Source organism: Palaemon carinicauda, chromosome 21 (assembly GCF_036898095.1).
Source record: "Palaemon carinicauda isolate YSFRI2023 chromosome 21, ASM3689809v2, whole genome shotgun sequence".
Taxonomy (NCBI): Eukaryota; Metazoa; Arthropoda; class Malacostraca; order Decapoda; family Palaemonidae; genus Palaemon; species Palaemon carinicauda.
This window is the reverse complement of record NC_090745.1, coordinates 85,861,043-85,873,484: the sequence shown is the minus strand read 5'-3', so window position 1 is coordinate 85,873,484 and position 12,442 is coordinate 85,861,043. Positions and strand designations below refer to the sequence as shown.

The 12,442-nt window shown below is 41.5% G+C and overlaps 2 protein-coding genes across 3 annotated transcripts in view; one reads left to right on the top strand and one right to left on the bottom strand.

Annotated features, from left to right (window-relative positions):
* Positions 1-12,442, bottom strand: part of LOC137615305 (tRNA:m(4)X modification enzyme TRM13 homolog) — a 203,422-nt gene that overhangs the window by 27,396 nt on the left and 163,584 nt on the right. The gene's annotated exons all lie outside the window — the stretch shown is intronic.
* Syx18 (syntaxin 18) overlaps positions 1-12,442 on the top strand; it is a 104,340-nt gene that overhangs the window by 72,520 nt on the left and 19,378 nt on the right. Inside the window, exon 5 of the mRNA XM_068345062.1 lies at positions 3,961-4,202. Within this exon, the coding sequence (XP_068201163.1) occupies positions 3,961-4,202 (242 nt within the window). The remainder of the gene's footprint in view (positions 1-3,960; positions 4,203-12,442) is intronic.

The window sequence follows — 12,442 nt, the reverse complement described above, 5'->3', positions numbered from 1 at the left end:
TAATTCAATTAAATGCAGAGATTGTACTTCCGGTTCAAGATTCTAGAACATTATACAGGTGAGAAATCACATGAAATAATGCAATAAGAGATGAGCATGCAATAATAATTTTCTACAATATTCACATTTATTGATACCAATAAACAAGGCATACTTTATGGTGAAACTAATTAGAATTTTAGATCAAGTGCCGTAATAGAACCGATTCATAAAGCAGTCTACATCAGCAAAAATATTTTCTATAAATCAATTCTGTTTACTTTATAAAGAATATAAAGAAAATGCAACACCAGAAACTTTAGCCTTAAGTAAGCATAATTATCAGTAAACTAAAAGGCTTTCAGTACAGAAGAAAATTCCCACTGGCAACTGCTGTGTCGCAGGATTATATTAAAAGTACACAGCATATCTTTAAGATTTAAGTTTCTTGATTTAGGAACAGGGAAACTTAAATTTTCTGTATCAGTGGATGTTTGTGGGTCTCAATTAACCCTTCAAAATAATTTCTTTCCAACTCTATCTCAAGTTCCTTACTAAGTGATACCAAATTCTTCATCAAAGCCTTTGAAATCATGAACAAATTGAGGGCAAAATTTCTTTCATACACCATTCATTGCTGTTTGAGCCACTTCGGTTCAAGAAGCACTGATGTTTAATACTGCATGATAAATATTATTGCCCTTCCAAAAATCCCAGATGTTCATACCATCACCTAACAAAGAAGTTTCAACTGCCTGATGTATGGTATGTTGTAGATAGTACCACCTGAAGAGAGCTATGATATCTTGGTCCATGGGTTGAATGAGGGACATAGTGATATGTAGCCAGGAAACGACACCCATTTGTGTGTACGAGATTCAGATTTGTGGGATGTAAAGGTGCATTATCTCGGATCAACATAACATTAAAAGGAAGTTTCTTTACCTTGCAATATTCCTTAACTTATGGTATAAAAAAGCCATTGAACCATTCTTCAAAAATGACCTTGGTGACTACTTCCTTTCAAATGACGGTAAGCGTCGTCATTATGATGTTTTTGAGGTACCAAGGATTAAGGGCATGGTAGACTAAGAAAGTTTCTAGCATATCACCAGTGATGTTACCCCCTAACATTAATGTTAATGTATTCTTGACTATCTTATTATATTTTTTCTTTTTGGGAAATAAAAAACCAATCTGGCATTCACTTCATAAACCATATGGTCTTGTTGGCATTAAAGGCGATGAGTTCTGGAGGAGGAGTTTGTTTTACATCGATGATATTCTTCAAGGCTACAGAAACTTCTTTGGCAGCAACAGTATCAGCTACAGCAGAACATGGTGCTTGGATTCAATACCTTTGCTTTTCTAGTGGCCCATGAGTAAAATCTACAAAGATTGCTAATATAGAAAATGATAACATCAATGCATACATACTCAAGAGAACACTTTTAAGCAACTAAGCATTGTAGGCAGTAGGTCTTTTAGCCAAAACAAGCTAGAAGCTTTTTGAGACTCACGACTGTATCAGTGGATGTTTGTGGGTCTCAATTAACCCTTCAAAATAATTTCTTTCCAACTCTATCTCAAGTTCCTTACTAAGTGATACCAAATTCTTCATCAAAGCCTTTGAAATCATGAACAAATTGAGGGCAAAATTTCTTTCATACACCATTCATTGCTGTTTGAGCCACTTCGGTTCAAGAAGCACTGATGTTTAATACTGCATGATAAATATTATTGCCCTTCCAAAAATCCCAGATGTTCATACCATCACCTAACAAAGAAGTATCAACTGCCTGATGTATGGTATGTTGTAGATAGTACCACCTGAAGAGAGCTATGATACCTTGGTCCATGGGTTGAATGAGGGACATAGTGATATGTAGCCAGGAAACGACACCCATTTGTGTGTACGAGATTCAGATTTGTGGGATGTAAAGGTGCATTATCTCGGATCAACATAACATTAAAAGGAAGTTTCTTTACCTTGCAATATTCCTTAACTTATGGTATAAAAAAAGCCATTGAACCATTCTTCAAAAATGACCTTGGTGACTACTTCCTTTCAAATGACGGTAAGCGTCGTCATTATGATGTTTTTGAGGTACCAAGGATTAAGGGCATGGTAGACTAAGAAAGTTTTTAGCATATCACCAGTGATGTTACCCCCTAACATTAATGTTAATGTATTCTTGACTATCTTATTATATTTTTTCTTTTTGGGAAATAAAAAACCAATCTGGCATTCACTTCATAAACCATATGGTCTTGTTGGCATTAAAGGCGATGAGTTCTGGAGGAGGAGTTTGTTTTACATCGATGATATTCTTCAAGGCTACAGAAACTTCTTTGGCAGCAACAGTATCAGCTACAGCAGAACATGGTGCTTGGATTCAATACCTTTGCTTTTCTAGTGGCCCATGAGTAAAATCTACAAAGATTGCCAATATAGAAAATGATAACATCAATGCATACATACTCAAGAGAACACTTTTAAGCAACTAAGCATTGTAGGCAGTAGGTCTTTTAGCCAAAACAAGCTAGAAGCTTTTTGAGACTCACGACTGTTCATTTTCTTTTCATATTGTAATCTTTGTTTTGTGTTAAATCGATGTTTTATCTTGTTTTAGTTTTATCTTTAAGTCAGGAATTAAGCATTAAACGTATACCGTTAACAACCATTCATGAATGAGTGTTTAATCTAACCAAGTAACAAAGCCAACAGTGCTTCAGTCAAGATAAGGTACATGCTTCAACCTGTACTGTATGCCTTCAAGAAGGTTTGAAACATAGTTGTCAGATATTGAGTGTGTTTTACTTTATGCGTGTTTATAATATTCTCTGTGTATATGATATACTGTATACAGTACTACTACTACTGTATTTTTATATTGAATATATATATTTACTAATTTCATAAGTAAAATTCTTTATTTTGTTCTTTAGCCATTTTTCATTGTTATTTTTTAACATAGTGACTAATGTAAGGCCTCATAAACCGGTGTAATGATGATTTTATTTTTGTATTTGATATTTAAGGATAAGTAACTCAAAGTCAGAACTGACACAAAGAATGGTATTATTGTAAATTCGACAAAGGATTGAGTTTATGGTGAGGACCATAATTTGTTTGTATATCACCTTCTGCTTGAGAAGTGTGTTAATCAGCATTTTATATTCAAAGGTAAGATTCATGGAGATAAAGAGGATTTTGAAAGTAAAATCTATATTCTCCTGACTTACCTATAAATAGAAATATTTTCTTCACTCCTCCCTACGTTTCTTAGGTGAAACTTATTAGATCTGGATTTTTGTTGACACTTGTTTTCCTGGAAATGTCTTGTTGCCATTCCTTTCCTGGTACATGGCAGGTGGTTAGCAGTGTAGCAATCCCTTGGAGGGAGTGGAGGAATTGGTGGTGGGAGAATATTTTATATTTATTCAGAGGTCATTAAGTTGGCCCTTGCAATTGATAGTATTGTATATTCAAAGGTAAGTCATGAAATAAATGTTAATTTAAAAGGCATCATTCTTCTATGCTGTACACTAGTTATGTACATGGGCACTTTAAGATATAATTGAGGAAGGATTATAAAATGTCAAGATTTACGGCTGGGTTTTATAGTAAGGGGAGATTGCTGAAATATGGTGCCCTGGGGCATAAAGATAGATCAGGATCTCACAAATAGGAATGCATTGGGCATGTGATGAAAGGAGAGGAGCAATCTATATGAATATTAGCAGGCCAGGAGACAGTGGGAAGACCAGAAAATCATGGAGAAAGGAAAATATGAAGCCCTAGATCAGATGTCATTATTATATTTTGTCAGGACAACCGAGTCAAGAATAATAACTTAAAATGAGTTTATAATTGTGCATTTCTTATAATCTTCTGAAGTTGTGATAATTTTAGTGTTTTATGTTTTCTAAAAGGAAATTTAATTGCATGTTTAAGGACAAATAATTCATACTTTGCAGATTCTTGGGGGCCTCCTTCATTGGAGAGTGCAGGAAATTCAGAGACTATTAATGAAAATAAGCAAGGAGATTCACCTACTGTTACCCAAAATAATGTATTACCATCTCCAGTTGAAGAAGAAATAGACAGTATGCTTGGGTCATTAAGTAGTGACGAGAGGCAAATCCTGGAAGAAGAAAATCTCCACCTCTACAAGGAACTCATGTCTAATCAAGAAGAAGTTCGGCAAATTACTAGACAGGTAGGTATGATGTTATTTATATGGCTAGAGACCATAAGCAAAAATGCTCTTTATAAGATGTCCAAATTTGTTTGAACTTATAAACTATACAAATACATTCAATTTTTCAATATTAATCTTACCCGATAATCATGTAGCTGTCAACTCTGTTGCCGACAGAAATCTACGGTCGGGATACGCCAGCGATCGCTATACAGGTGGGGGTGAACACACAGCGCCATCTGTGGTCAGGTACTCCAGTACTTCTTGTCAACACCACCTCAATTTTTCCTCTGTCGTGCCTCCGGCTAGACCTACATGGATACGCTGTTGATTCTGGAGTTTTTGCTCACGATTTGGTGATGTATTTGCTCTAGAGTTTAGCTTTCGCTATTCAGGAAGTTTTATCATTAGCTTAGCTAGCTTTTGGAATTAATTTGATTAATTTTGGTGACGAAGAGAGTATGAACTCTCTTTCACTTTTAAATGGCCGACCCTTCCCTTAGACGGAAGTGTTGGTGTCTAAGAGAGTATAGACTCTCTTTCTTAATTTTGCTTAACAAAAGTTATAGATTTATTTTATATCTCTCCGCCTTTTATAGGCCTCTTCGATTAACTTCCTTTTATTATAAACTTATTAAAATTAATTTTTATATTTGTTTATATTCGACCTTTCCTAATAGTAGGCGGTCTTTTCTTGGTACCGAAGTTAATTAACATTGAGCCCGTCATTTCGTTTTTACCTGTTAACATATTATGCTATTTTAATGTTTTTGAAAGAATTTCTTTGATAGTCTCGTACTGTTTTCAAAGTTGAACTAACGTTTTGTTTTGTCTCTGCAGTTGTTGACGTTCAGAACGTTCAACTTGCGCTCTATCGTTACGATAGAGAGAGAATTTTCACGGTGTCACGTTGCAGTAAGAGTAAACCGATTCTAGCGTTTTGTTCATTCTTTCTTAGCTTAATGGTTTTAATTCTAATAAAGGAACTTTTTATTTGGGAAATCTTTCAGTTTTTTTTTCCTTTAACAATAATATGTTTTAACGATATATATGATTGGGCTCATCTCTCAGGTTCTAAGTCAAGAGAGAGAGAGAGAGAGATAGAGACGGAGGGAGAGAGAGGAGGATAAACGTTTCGTTCAAGCGAGTAACGTTGTTATCGTTTTTGCTCTTCTCCCTAGTCTCTTAAGGGGAAGAAGGTAAACGTTTCTAGAGTTTTATTCTTGTTCTCAAGCTTTATGCGGTGAGAGATTTTAAACGTAGTTTATTTGATCTAGTGTTTAGTCTCTTTCCAGCCACTGAATTATTTATCTTTCATTATATTTTTCTGTTACATTGTAATTCTGTTTTCGCAATTACTAACTTTTAAGGAAGGATAGAATTGCGTGTTTCAGGTACAAACCACTTAAAGTTTCGAGTTCAGTGAAATAAGTGCAAACAGAAAATCAAAAGTGATAAGTGATAAGCGCAAAGTGTTACAGTGTTGCGTTCGAGGGTTCGTCTGTTCGTGCCAGTTGTTCGCCTAGTCTGGGACCTCTTACAAGCTCCCAAGCCCAGGGGAGAAGTAATGTCGAAGGACTTATGGGTTCAGCAGGCCTTGATCGACGAACAGACGTTTCCCTCCGTGGTTTCGGGTGTATCTACACACGTTGCCGACGTGATCACCCCACCCACACAAAGACGAGAGAGCCCTTTTATTCCTCGTCTGCGGAAGAGGTTTCTCGCAGAAACCATGGAACAAATCTTACAGCTTTTAAGTGCAAGTCGGTCCCTTCCGCGCAAGTCCAACTCCTAGGTGTAGCCATTAGCACTGGGTCAGTTCGGACTCGCTGCAGTACGACAACTGCACACCTCCCAGAGAGAGTGTGGTATCGCAACAGGCAGTAGCTCCGTCTGTTGCCGCACCAGCTGTTTTAGACCCTCAGTCTCAACGGACAGTAGCTCCGTTTGTTGTTGTCTTTCTTAACTCTAGTGGTCTATGCTGCAGACAATGCAGTCTCAGCTGGCGGTGTTGATGCAGGAGTTTCAGGCAGAGAAGGTTAACACACCTGCGAGCGCTCCTCCACCTCTACGCAGTCCAGCCTGCCAGACGTATGATGTTGAGGTTCCTCAAGCTACCTCCATGCGTGAGCTGCCGCATTGGGAGTTGCCAGATACCAGCTCTGTGCAGCAACCTCCACTTTCCTTGAGGCAGGAGCCTCTTGCCACGCGGCAACCTCCTCAACACTTGAGGCAGGAGCCTTATGCTTTGCAGCAACCTCCTCTACCCTTGAGGTAGGAGCCTCATGCGTTGCGACTACCTCCTCCATCCTCGAGGCAACAACCTCTTGCGGTGCGACAACCTCCACCATCCTCGAGGCAGCAACCTCAACTCCACCTCTGCGCAGTCCACCCTGCCAGACGTATGATGTTGAGGTTCCTCAACCTACCTCCACGCGTGAGCTGCCGCATTGGGAGTTGCCAGATACCAACGCTATGCAGCAACCTCTTGCGTTGCGGCAACCTCCACCATCCTTGAGGCAGCAACCTCAACTCTTGCGGCAGCCACCTCCACTCTTGAGGCAAGAACCTCAACTCTTGAGGGAAGAGCCTCAACTCTTGAGGAACCTCATGCTATGAGACAGCCGCCTCAACGCATGCAGCAACCGCATTCTTCACAGCATGAGCCTCTCTCTGCGCAGCTACCTCCTCAACCCTTGAGGCAGACGCAACTCTTGAGGCAGGAACCTCACAGGAGCCTCAATGGGCTCTCGTGGCATGGTTGGTTTCGACCTGGCCTTTCATTAGAAGGGGCTAGCGTTCGATCCCAAGTATGAGGTAGAAATTTATTTCTATTTGAACACGATGTTGTGTTGATATTTATCCATTTTGACTCATTAGGGGTAATTTGAATGAATTACTGCCAATTGTGTCACGTGGTGGCCCGGGGAAATCTGGTAAAACTCGCTGATAAAGAGACTGATGTCTCACCAGGTAAATCCTCGGACAGCTAGATTAGTGTCAGGTTCAGATTTCCTTTATTTAATCCTCCTCAAACCATGAGGCAGGAGCCTCATGCTATGCGGCAACCGCCTCAACCCATGAGGCAGGAGCATCATACTATGCGGCATCCTCCTCAACGCATGCGGCATAAGCCTCTTCCCTTGCAGCTTGAGCCTCATCCCATGCAGCATGAGCCTCATACCATGCAGCATGAGCCTCATCCCATGCAGCTTGAGCCGCATCCCATGCAGCATAAGCCGCACGCCATGCAACATGCTCTGCTTACCTTACAGCATGCTCTACATACAGCATGCTCTGCATACAGCATGCTCTGCATACCTTACCGCATGCTTCTCAGTCACACATCTTTGGTTGTTGCCAACTCACTAGACTGTCAAGCAGTTTCATAATGTTGCCTTCTAGTCTGCTGCTTTTGCACCAGTGAAACCCTCACTGAGAGAACTTAGCTTTTCTCGGATATGGTTCCTGTAGATGAGAAAGTGCTATTCTCCCTCCTTCTGATATTCCCTTGAGGACTCTGTCATTTGGAGAGGAGCCTTTAGCTGCGTAGCCTCCTATGGACTTTTATTTAAGCATAACATGCTTCCAGGGAAGGTAATGGTTCCACTTCAGTCGCTAACCCCGTCTGTTACCACACCTGCTCCCATAGACCTTGAGCTGTGTTGCAAGACATGCACTCCAAGCTTAGTCCTTGTTAGAGGATTTTTTTTTTACGGAGTCAGTGTGTCACTGGGAAGACGTTCAACAACCAGCAGAAGTGACTTGTTGTGACGCAGTGCGGCAACCTCAGCAACCCGATAAGGAGTTGTCTGTACGACCCAGACAGTCTAGACAGCTTCGGGTTGTCACTGTACTTCCTCGCTTCCCCATGGTTGACAGTTCACAGACTGTGCATCAGTACCATGATCTTGTGTCCGGCTCCGTCAGACGACTAGCTTTTAAGAGCTCCCACAAGTCGTCGCTGTCTGGAGATTCTCAGATGGACTATGGATCTGACCAAGGAACTGGGCCTCCTGGACAATTTTGAGGAGTCCCAGCTCGTCCCATCCCAGACCATTGTCTACCTGGGTATGGATCTTCAGAGTCGAGCTTTTCGGGCTTTTCCGTCGGCCCCAAAGATCTACTAAGCCCTAGTTTGCATCCGGAGCATGCTGAGAAGGAACCGATGCTCAGTCAGGTAGTGGATGAGTCTAACAGGGACACTTTCATCGCTGGCCCTGTTCATCGAGTTGGGGAGACCCCACCTCCGCCCCCTTCAGTATCATCTAGCGGCTCACTGGATTAAGGACATGACGCTAGAGACGATCTCAGTTCCTGTTTCCGAAGAGAGGAGGTCTACTCTCACGTGGTGAAAGAACAGCTTTCTTCTCAAGGAAGTCTACCTTTGGCTGTTCAGAAACCCGACCGCCGTCTCTTCTCTGACGCATCAGACACGGGCTGGGGTGCGACTTTGGACGGACAGGAATGCTCGGGAACATGGAATCAGGAGCTAAGGACACTTCACATCAATTGCAAGGAGCTGTTGGCGGTTCATCTGGCCTTGATAAACTTCAAGTCCCTCCAGCTTAACTAGGTGGTGGAGGTGGACTCTGACTACACCACAGCCTTGGCTTACATCTCCAAGCAGGGAGGGACTCATTCGTGGAAGTTGTTCTAGATCGCAAGGGACCTCCTCATCTGGTTAAAAGATCGAAAGCTCACGCTGGTAACGAGGTTCATTCAGGGCGATATGAATGTCATGGCAGATCGCCTTAGCCGGAAGGGTCAGGTCATCCCCACAGAGTGGACCCTTCACAAGAATGTTTGCAGCAGACTTTGGGCCCTGTGGGGTCAGCCAACCATAGATCTGTTCGCTACCTCGATAACCTAGAGGCTCCCGTTGTATTGTTCTCCGATTCCAGACCCAGCAGCAGTTCACGTGGATGCTTTTCTGCTGGATTGGTCCCATCTCGACCTGTATGCATTCCCGCCGTTCAAGATTGTCAACAGGGTACTTCAGAAGTTCGCCTCTCGCAAAGGGACACGGCTGACGTTGGTTGGCTCCGCTCTGGCCCGCGAGAGAATGGTTCATAGAGGTACTGCAATGGCTGGTCGACATTCCCAGGACTCTTCCTCTAGGAGTGGACCTTCTACGTCTACCTCACGTAAAGAAGGTACATCCAAACCTCCACGCTCTTCGTCTGACTGCCTTCAGTCTTTCGAAAGACTCTCAAGAGCTAGGGGCTTTTCGAAGGAGGCAGCCAGAGCGATTGCCAGAGCAAGGAGGACATTCACTCTCAGAGTCTATCAGTCTAAAGGGGAAGTCTTCCGAAGCTGGTACAAGGCCAATGCAGTTTCCTCATCCAGTACCACTGTAACCCAGATTGCTGACTTCCTGTTACATCTAAGGAACGTAAGATGCCTTTCAGCTCCTACGATTAAGGGTTACAGAAGTATGTTGGCAGCGGTTTTCCGCCACAGAGGCTTGGATCTTTCCACCAACAAAGATCTACAGGACCTCCTTAGGTCTTTTAAGACCTCAAAGGAACGTCGGTTGTCCACTCCAGGCTGGAATCTAGACGTGGTCCTAAGGTTCCTTATGTCATCAAGATTTGAACCTCTCCAATCAGCCTCTTTTAAGGACCTCACATTGAAAACTTTTCCTCGTGTGCTTGACAACAGCTAAAAGAGTAAGTGAGATCCACGCCTTCAGCAGGAACATAGTTTTCACATCTGAAACGGCTACATGTTCCTTGCAGCTCGGTTTTTTGCTAAAAACGAGCTTCCTTCACGTCCTTGGCCTAAGTCGTTCGAGATCCCAAGCCTGTCCAACTTGGTGGGGGACGAACTGGAGAGAGTACTTTGCCCAGTTAGAGCTCTTAGGTACTATCTAAAAAGGTCATAACCTTTACGAGGACAATCAGAAGCCTTTTGGTGTGCTATCAAGAAGCCTTCTCTTCCAAGGTCTAAGAACTCAGTTTCTTACCTATTCAGGCTCCTGATTAGGGAAGCACATTCTCATCTGAAGGAAGAAGACCTTGCTTTGCTGAAGGTAAGGACACATGAAGTGAGAGCTGTGGCTACTTCAGTGGCCCTCAAACAGAACCGTTCTCTGCAGAGTGTTATGGATGCAACCTATTGGAGAAGCAAGTCAGTGTTCGCATCATTCTATCTCAAAGATGTTCAGTCTCTTTACGAGAACTGCTACACCCTGGGACCATTCGTAGCAACGAATGCAGTAGTAGGCGGGGGCTCAGCCACTACATTCCCATAATCCCATAACCTTTTTAACCTTTCTCTTGAATACTTTTTATGGGTTGTACGGTCGGCTAAGAAGCCTTCCACATCCTTGTTGATTTGGCGGGTGGTCAATTCTTTCTTGAGAAGCGCCGAGGTTAAAGGTTGTGATGAGGTCCTTTAGTATGGGTTGCAGCCCTTTATACTTCAGCACCTAAGAGTCGTTCAGCATCCTAAGAGGACCGCTACGCTCAGTAAGGAAGACGTACTTAATAAAGGCAGAGTAATGGTTCAAGTCGTCTTCCTTACCAGGTACTTATTTATTTTATGTTATTTTTGAATAACTAATAAAATAAAATACGGGATACTTAGCTTCTTTGTTAACATATATGCTGGTCTCCACCCACCACCCTGGGTGTGAATCAGCTACATGATTATCGGGTAAGATTAATATTGAAAAATGTTATTTTCATTAGTAAAATAAATTTTTGAATATACTTACCCGATAATCATGATTTAATTGACCCACCCTTCCTCCCCATAGAGAACCAGTGGACCGAGGAAAAAATTGAGGTGGTGTTGACAAGAAGTACTGGAGTACCTGACCACAGATGGCGCTGTGTGTTCACCCCCACCTGTATAGCGATCGCTGGCGTATCCCGACCGTAGATTTCTGTCGGCAACAGAGTTGACAGCTACATGATTATCGGGTAAGTATATTCAAAAATTTATTTTACTAATGAAAATAACATTTTAAACTCCCAAATTATAGTGATGATAAATTGTGAATATTAAATTACTGTATATGAATCTTCCCCGATATTCATATGCTTCAAAGCACAAGCGTCACAACAAACTGTCCAGGTGAATACAAGATAAGCTAATAAAAGATCTAAGCAAGATTAAGCTAAGAAACTTCTGGCAGTTTTTCAGATAACAAAGCATCAGTTGACATTCTTGTTCCTCAGTTTCTCCTTGAGGTTCAAGCCTATTGGCAGGAAGATTTTGATATGATAAAGAAAATAGCACAATTGTGCCATGGACTCATCATCATCATCTTCATCTCCTCCTACGCCTATTTATGCAAAAGGCCTCGGTTAGATTTCGCCAGTCGTCTCTTATCTTGAGCTTTTAAATCAGTACTTTGCCATTCATCATCTCCTACTTGACACTTCATAGTCCTCAGCCATGTAGACTTGGGTCTTCCAACTCTTCTAGTCCCGTGGGAACCTAGTTGAAACTTTGGTGAACTGATCTCTCTTGGGGAGTGCTAAGAGCATGCCCAAACCATATCCATCTGTCCCTCACCATGATCTCATCCACATATGGTACTCGAGTAATCTCTCTTATAGTTTCGTTTCTAATCCTGTCCTGCCATTTAACTCCCAATATTCTTCTGAGGGCTTTGTATTCAAATCTACAAAATCTGTTGGATATTATTTCATTGTCCTTACAATAACACCGATCTCGGTAAACTGATATATAGCCTGATTTTTATATGTAAGTTTGCTTTTTTCAATCTTTCATTAAACTCCAATTGTCCAGGAAGATCTGAATGTAAAGGATGGTCAGGATTATGAAAAATCTTATGCAACATGCATAATGAACTAATTGAACAACAGTGCCAGAGACTAACATCTTGATTAGGAATAAGAAATTTGATAGACTAAGTTTCTGTCCAACAAATTAAGATGAGAATCAGCGGCTGAAGACTAGACAGGAGAACAATACTTGAAACAAGGTAAAATGAAAGAATTAAAACACTTCTGCTGAGCAGATTGATCACCAGAAATCTTGAAAGACTTTATCAATAATGCATTTTTTTGTGCAATTGAAAAAGACACAAACCTAATGTGTTTCTGAAAAATAAATTTGATGTCGAGAATCACACCTGAAATTTTAAAAAAAGCCTTACAAAGCTAAAGAAACATTATCAATGCCGAGATCCAGATGTTGAGGGGCCACGGTCCTTGACCTACTTAGAATCATACTTGAGTTTTGTTAGGATTCAACTTCATACCCCATAATTTGCACCATGC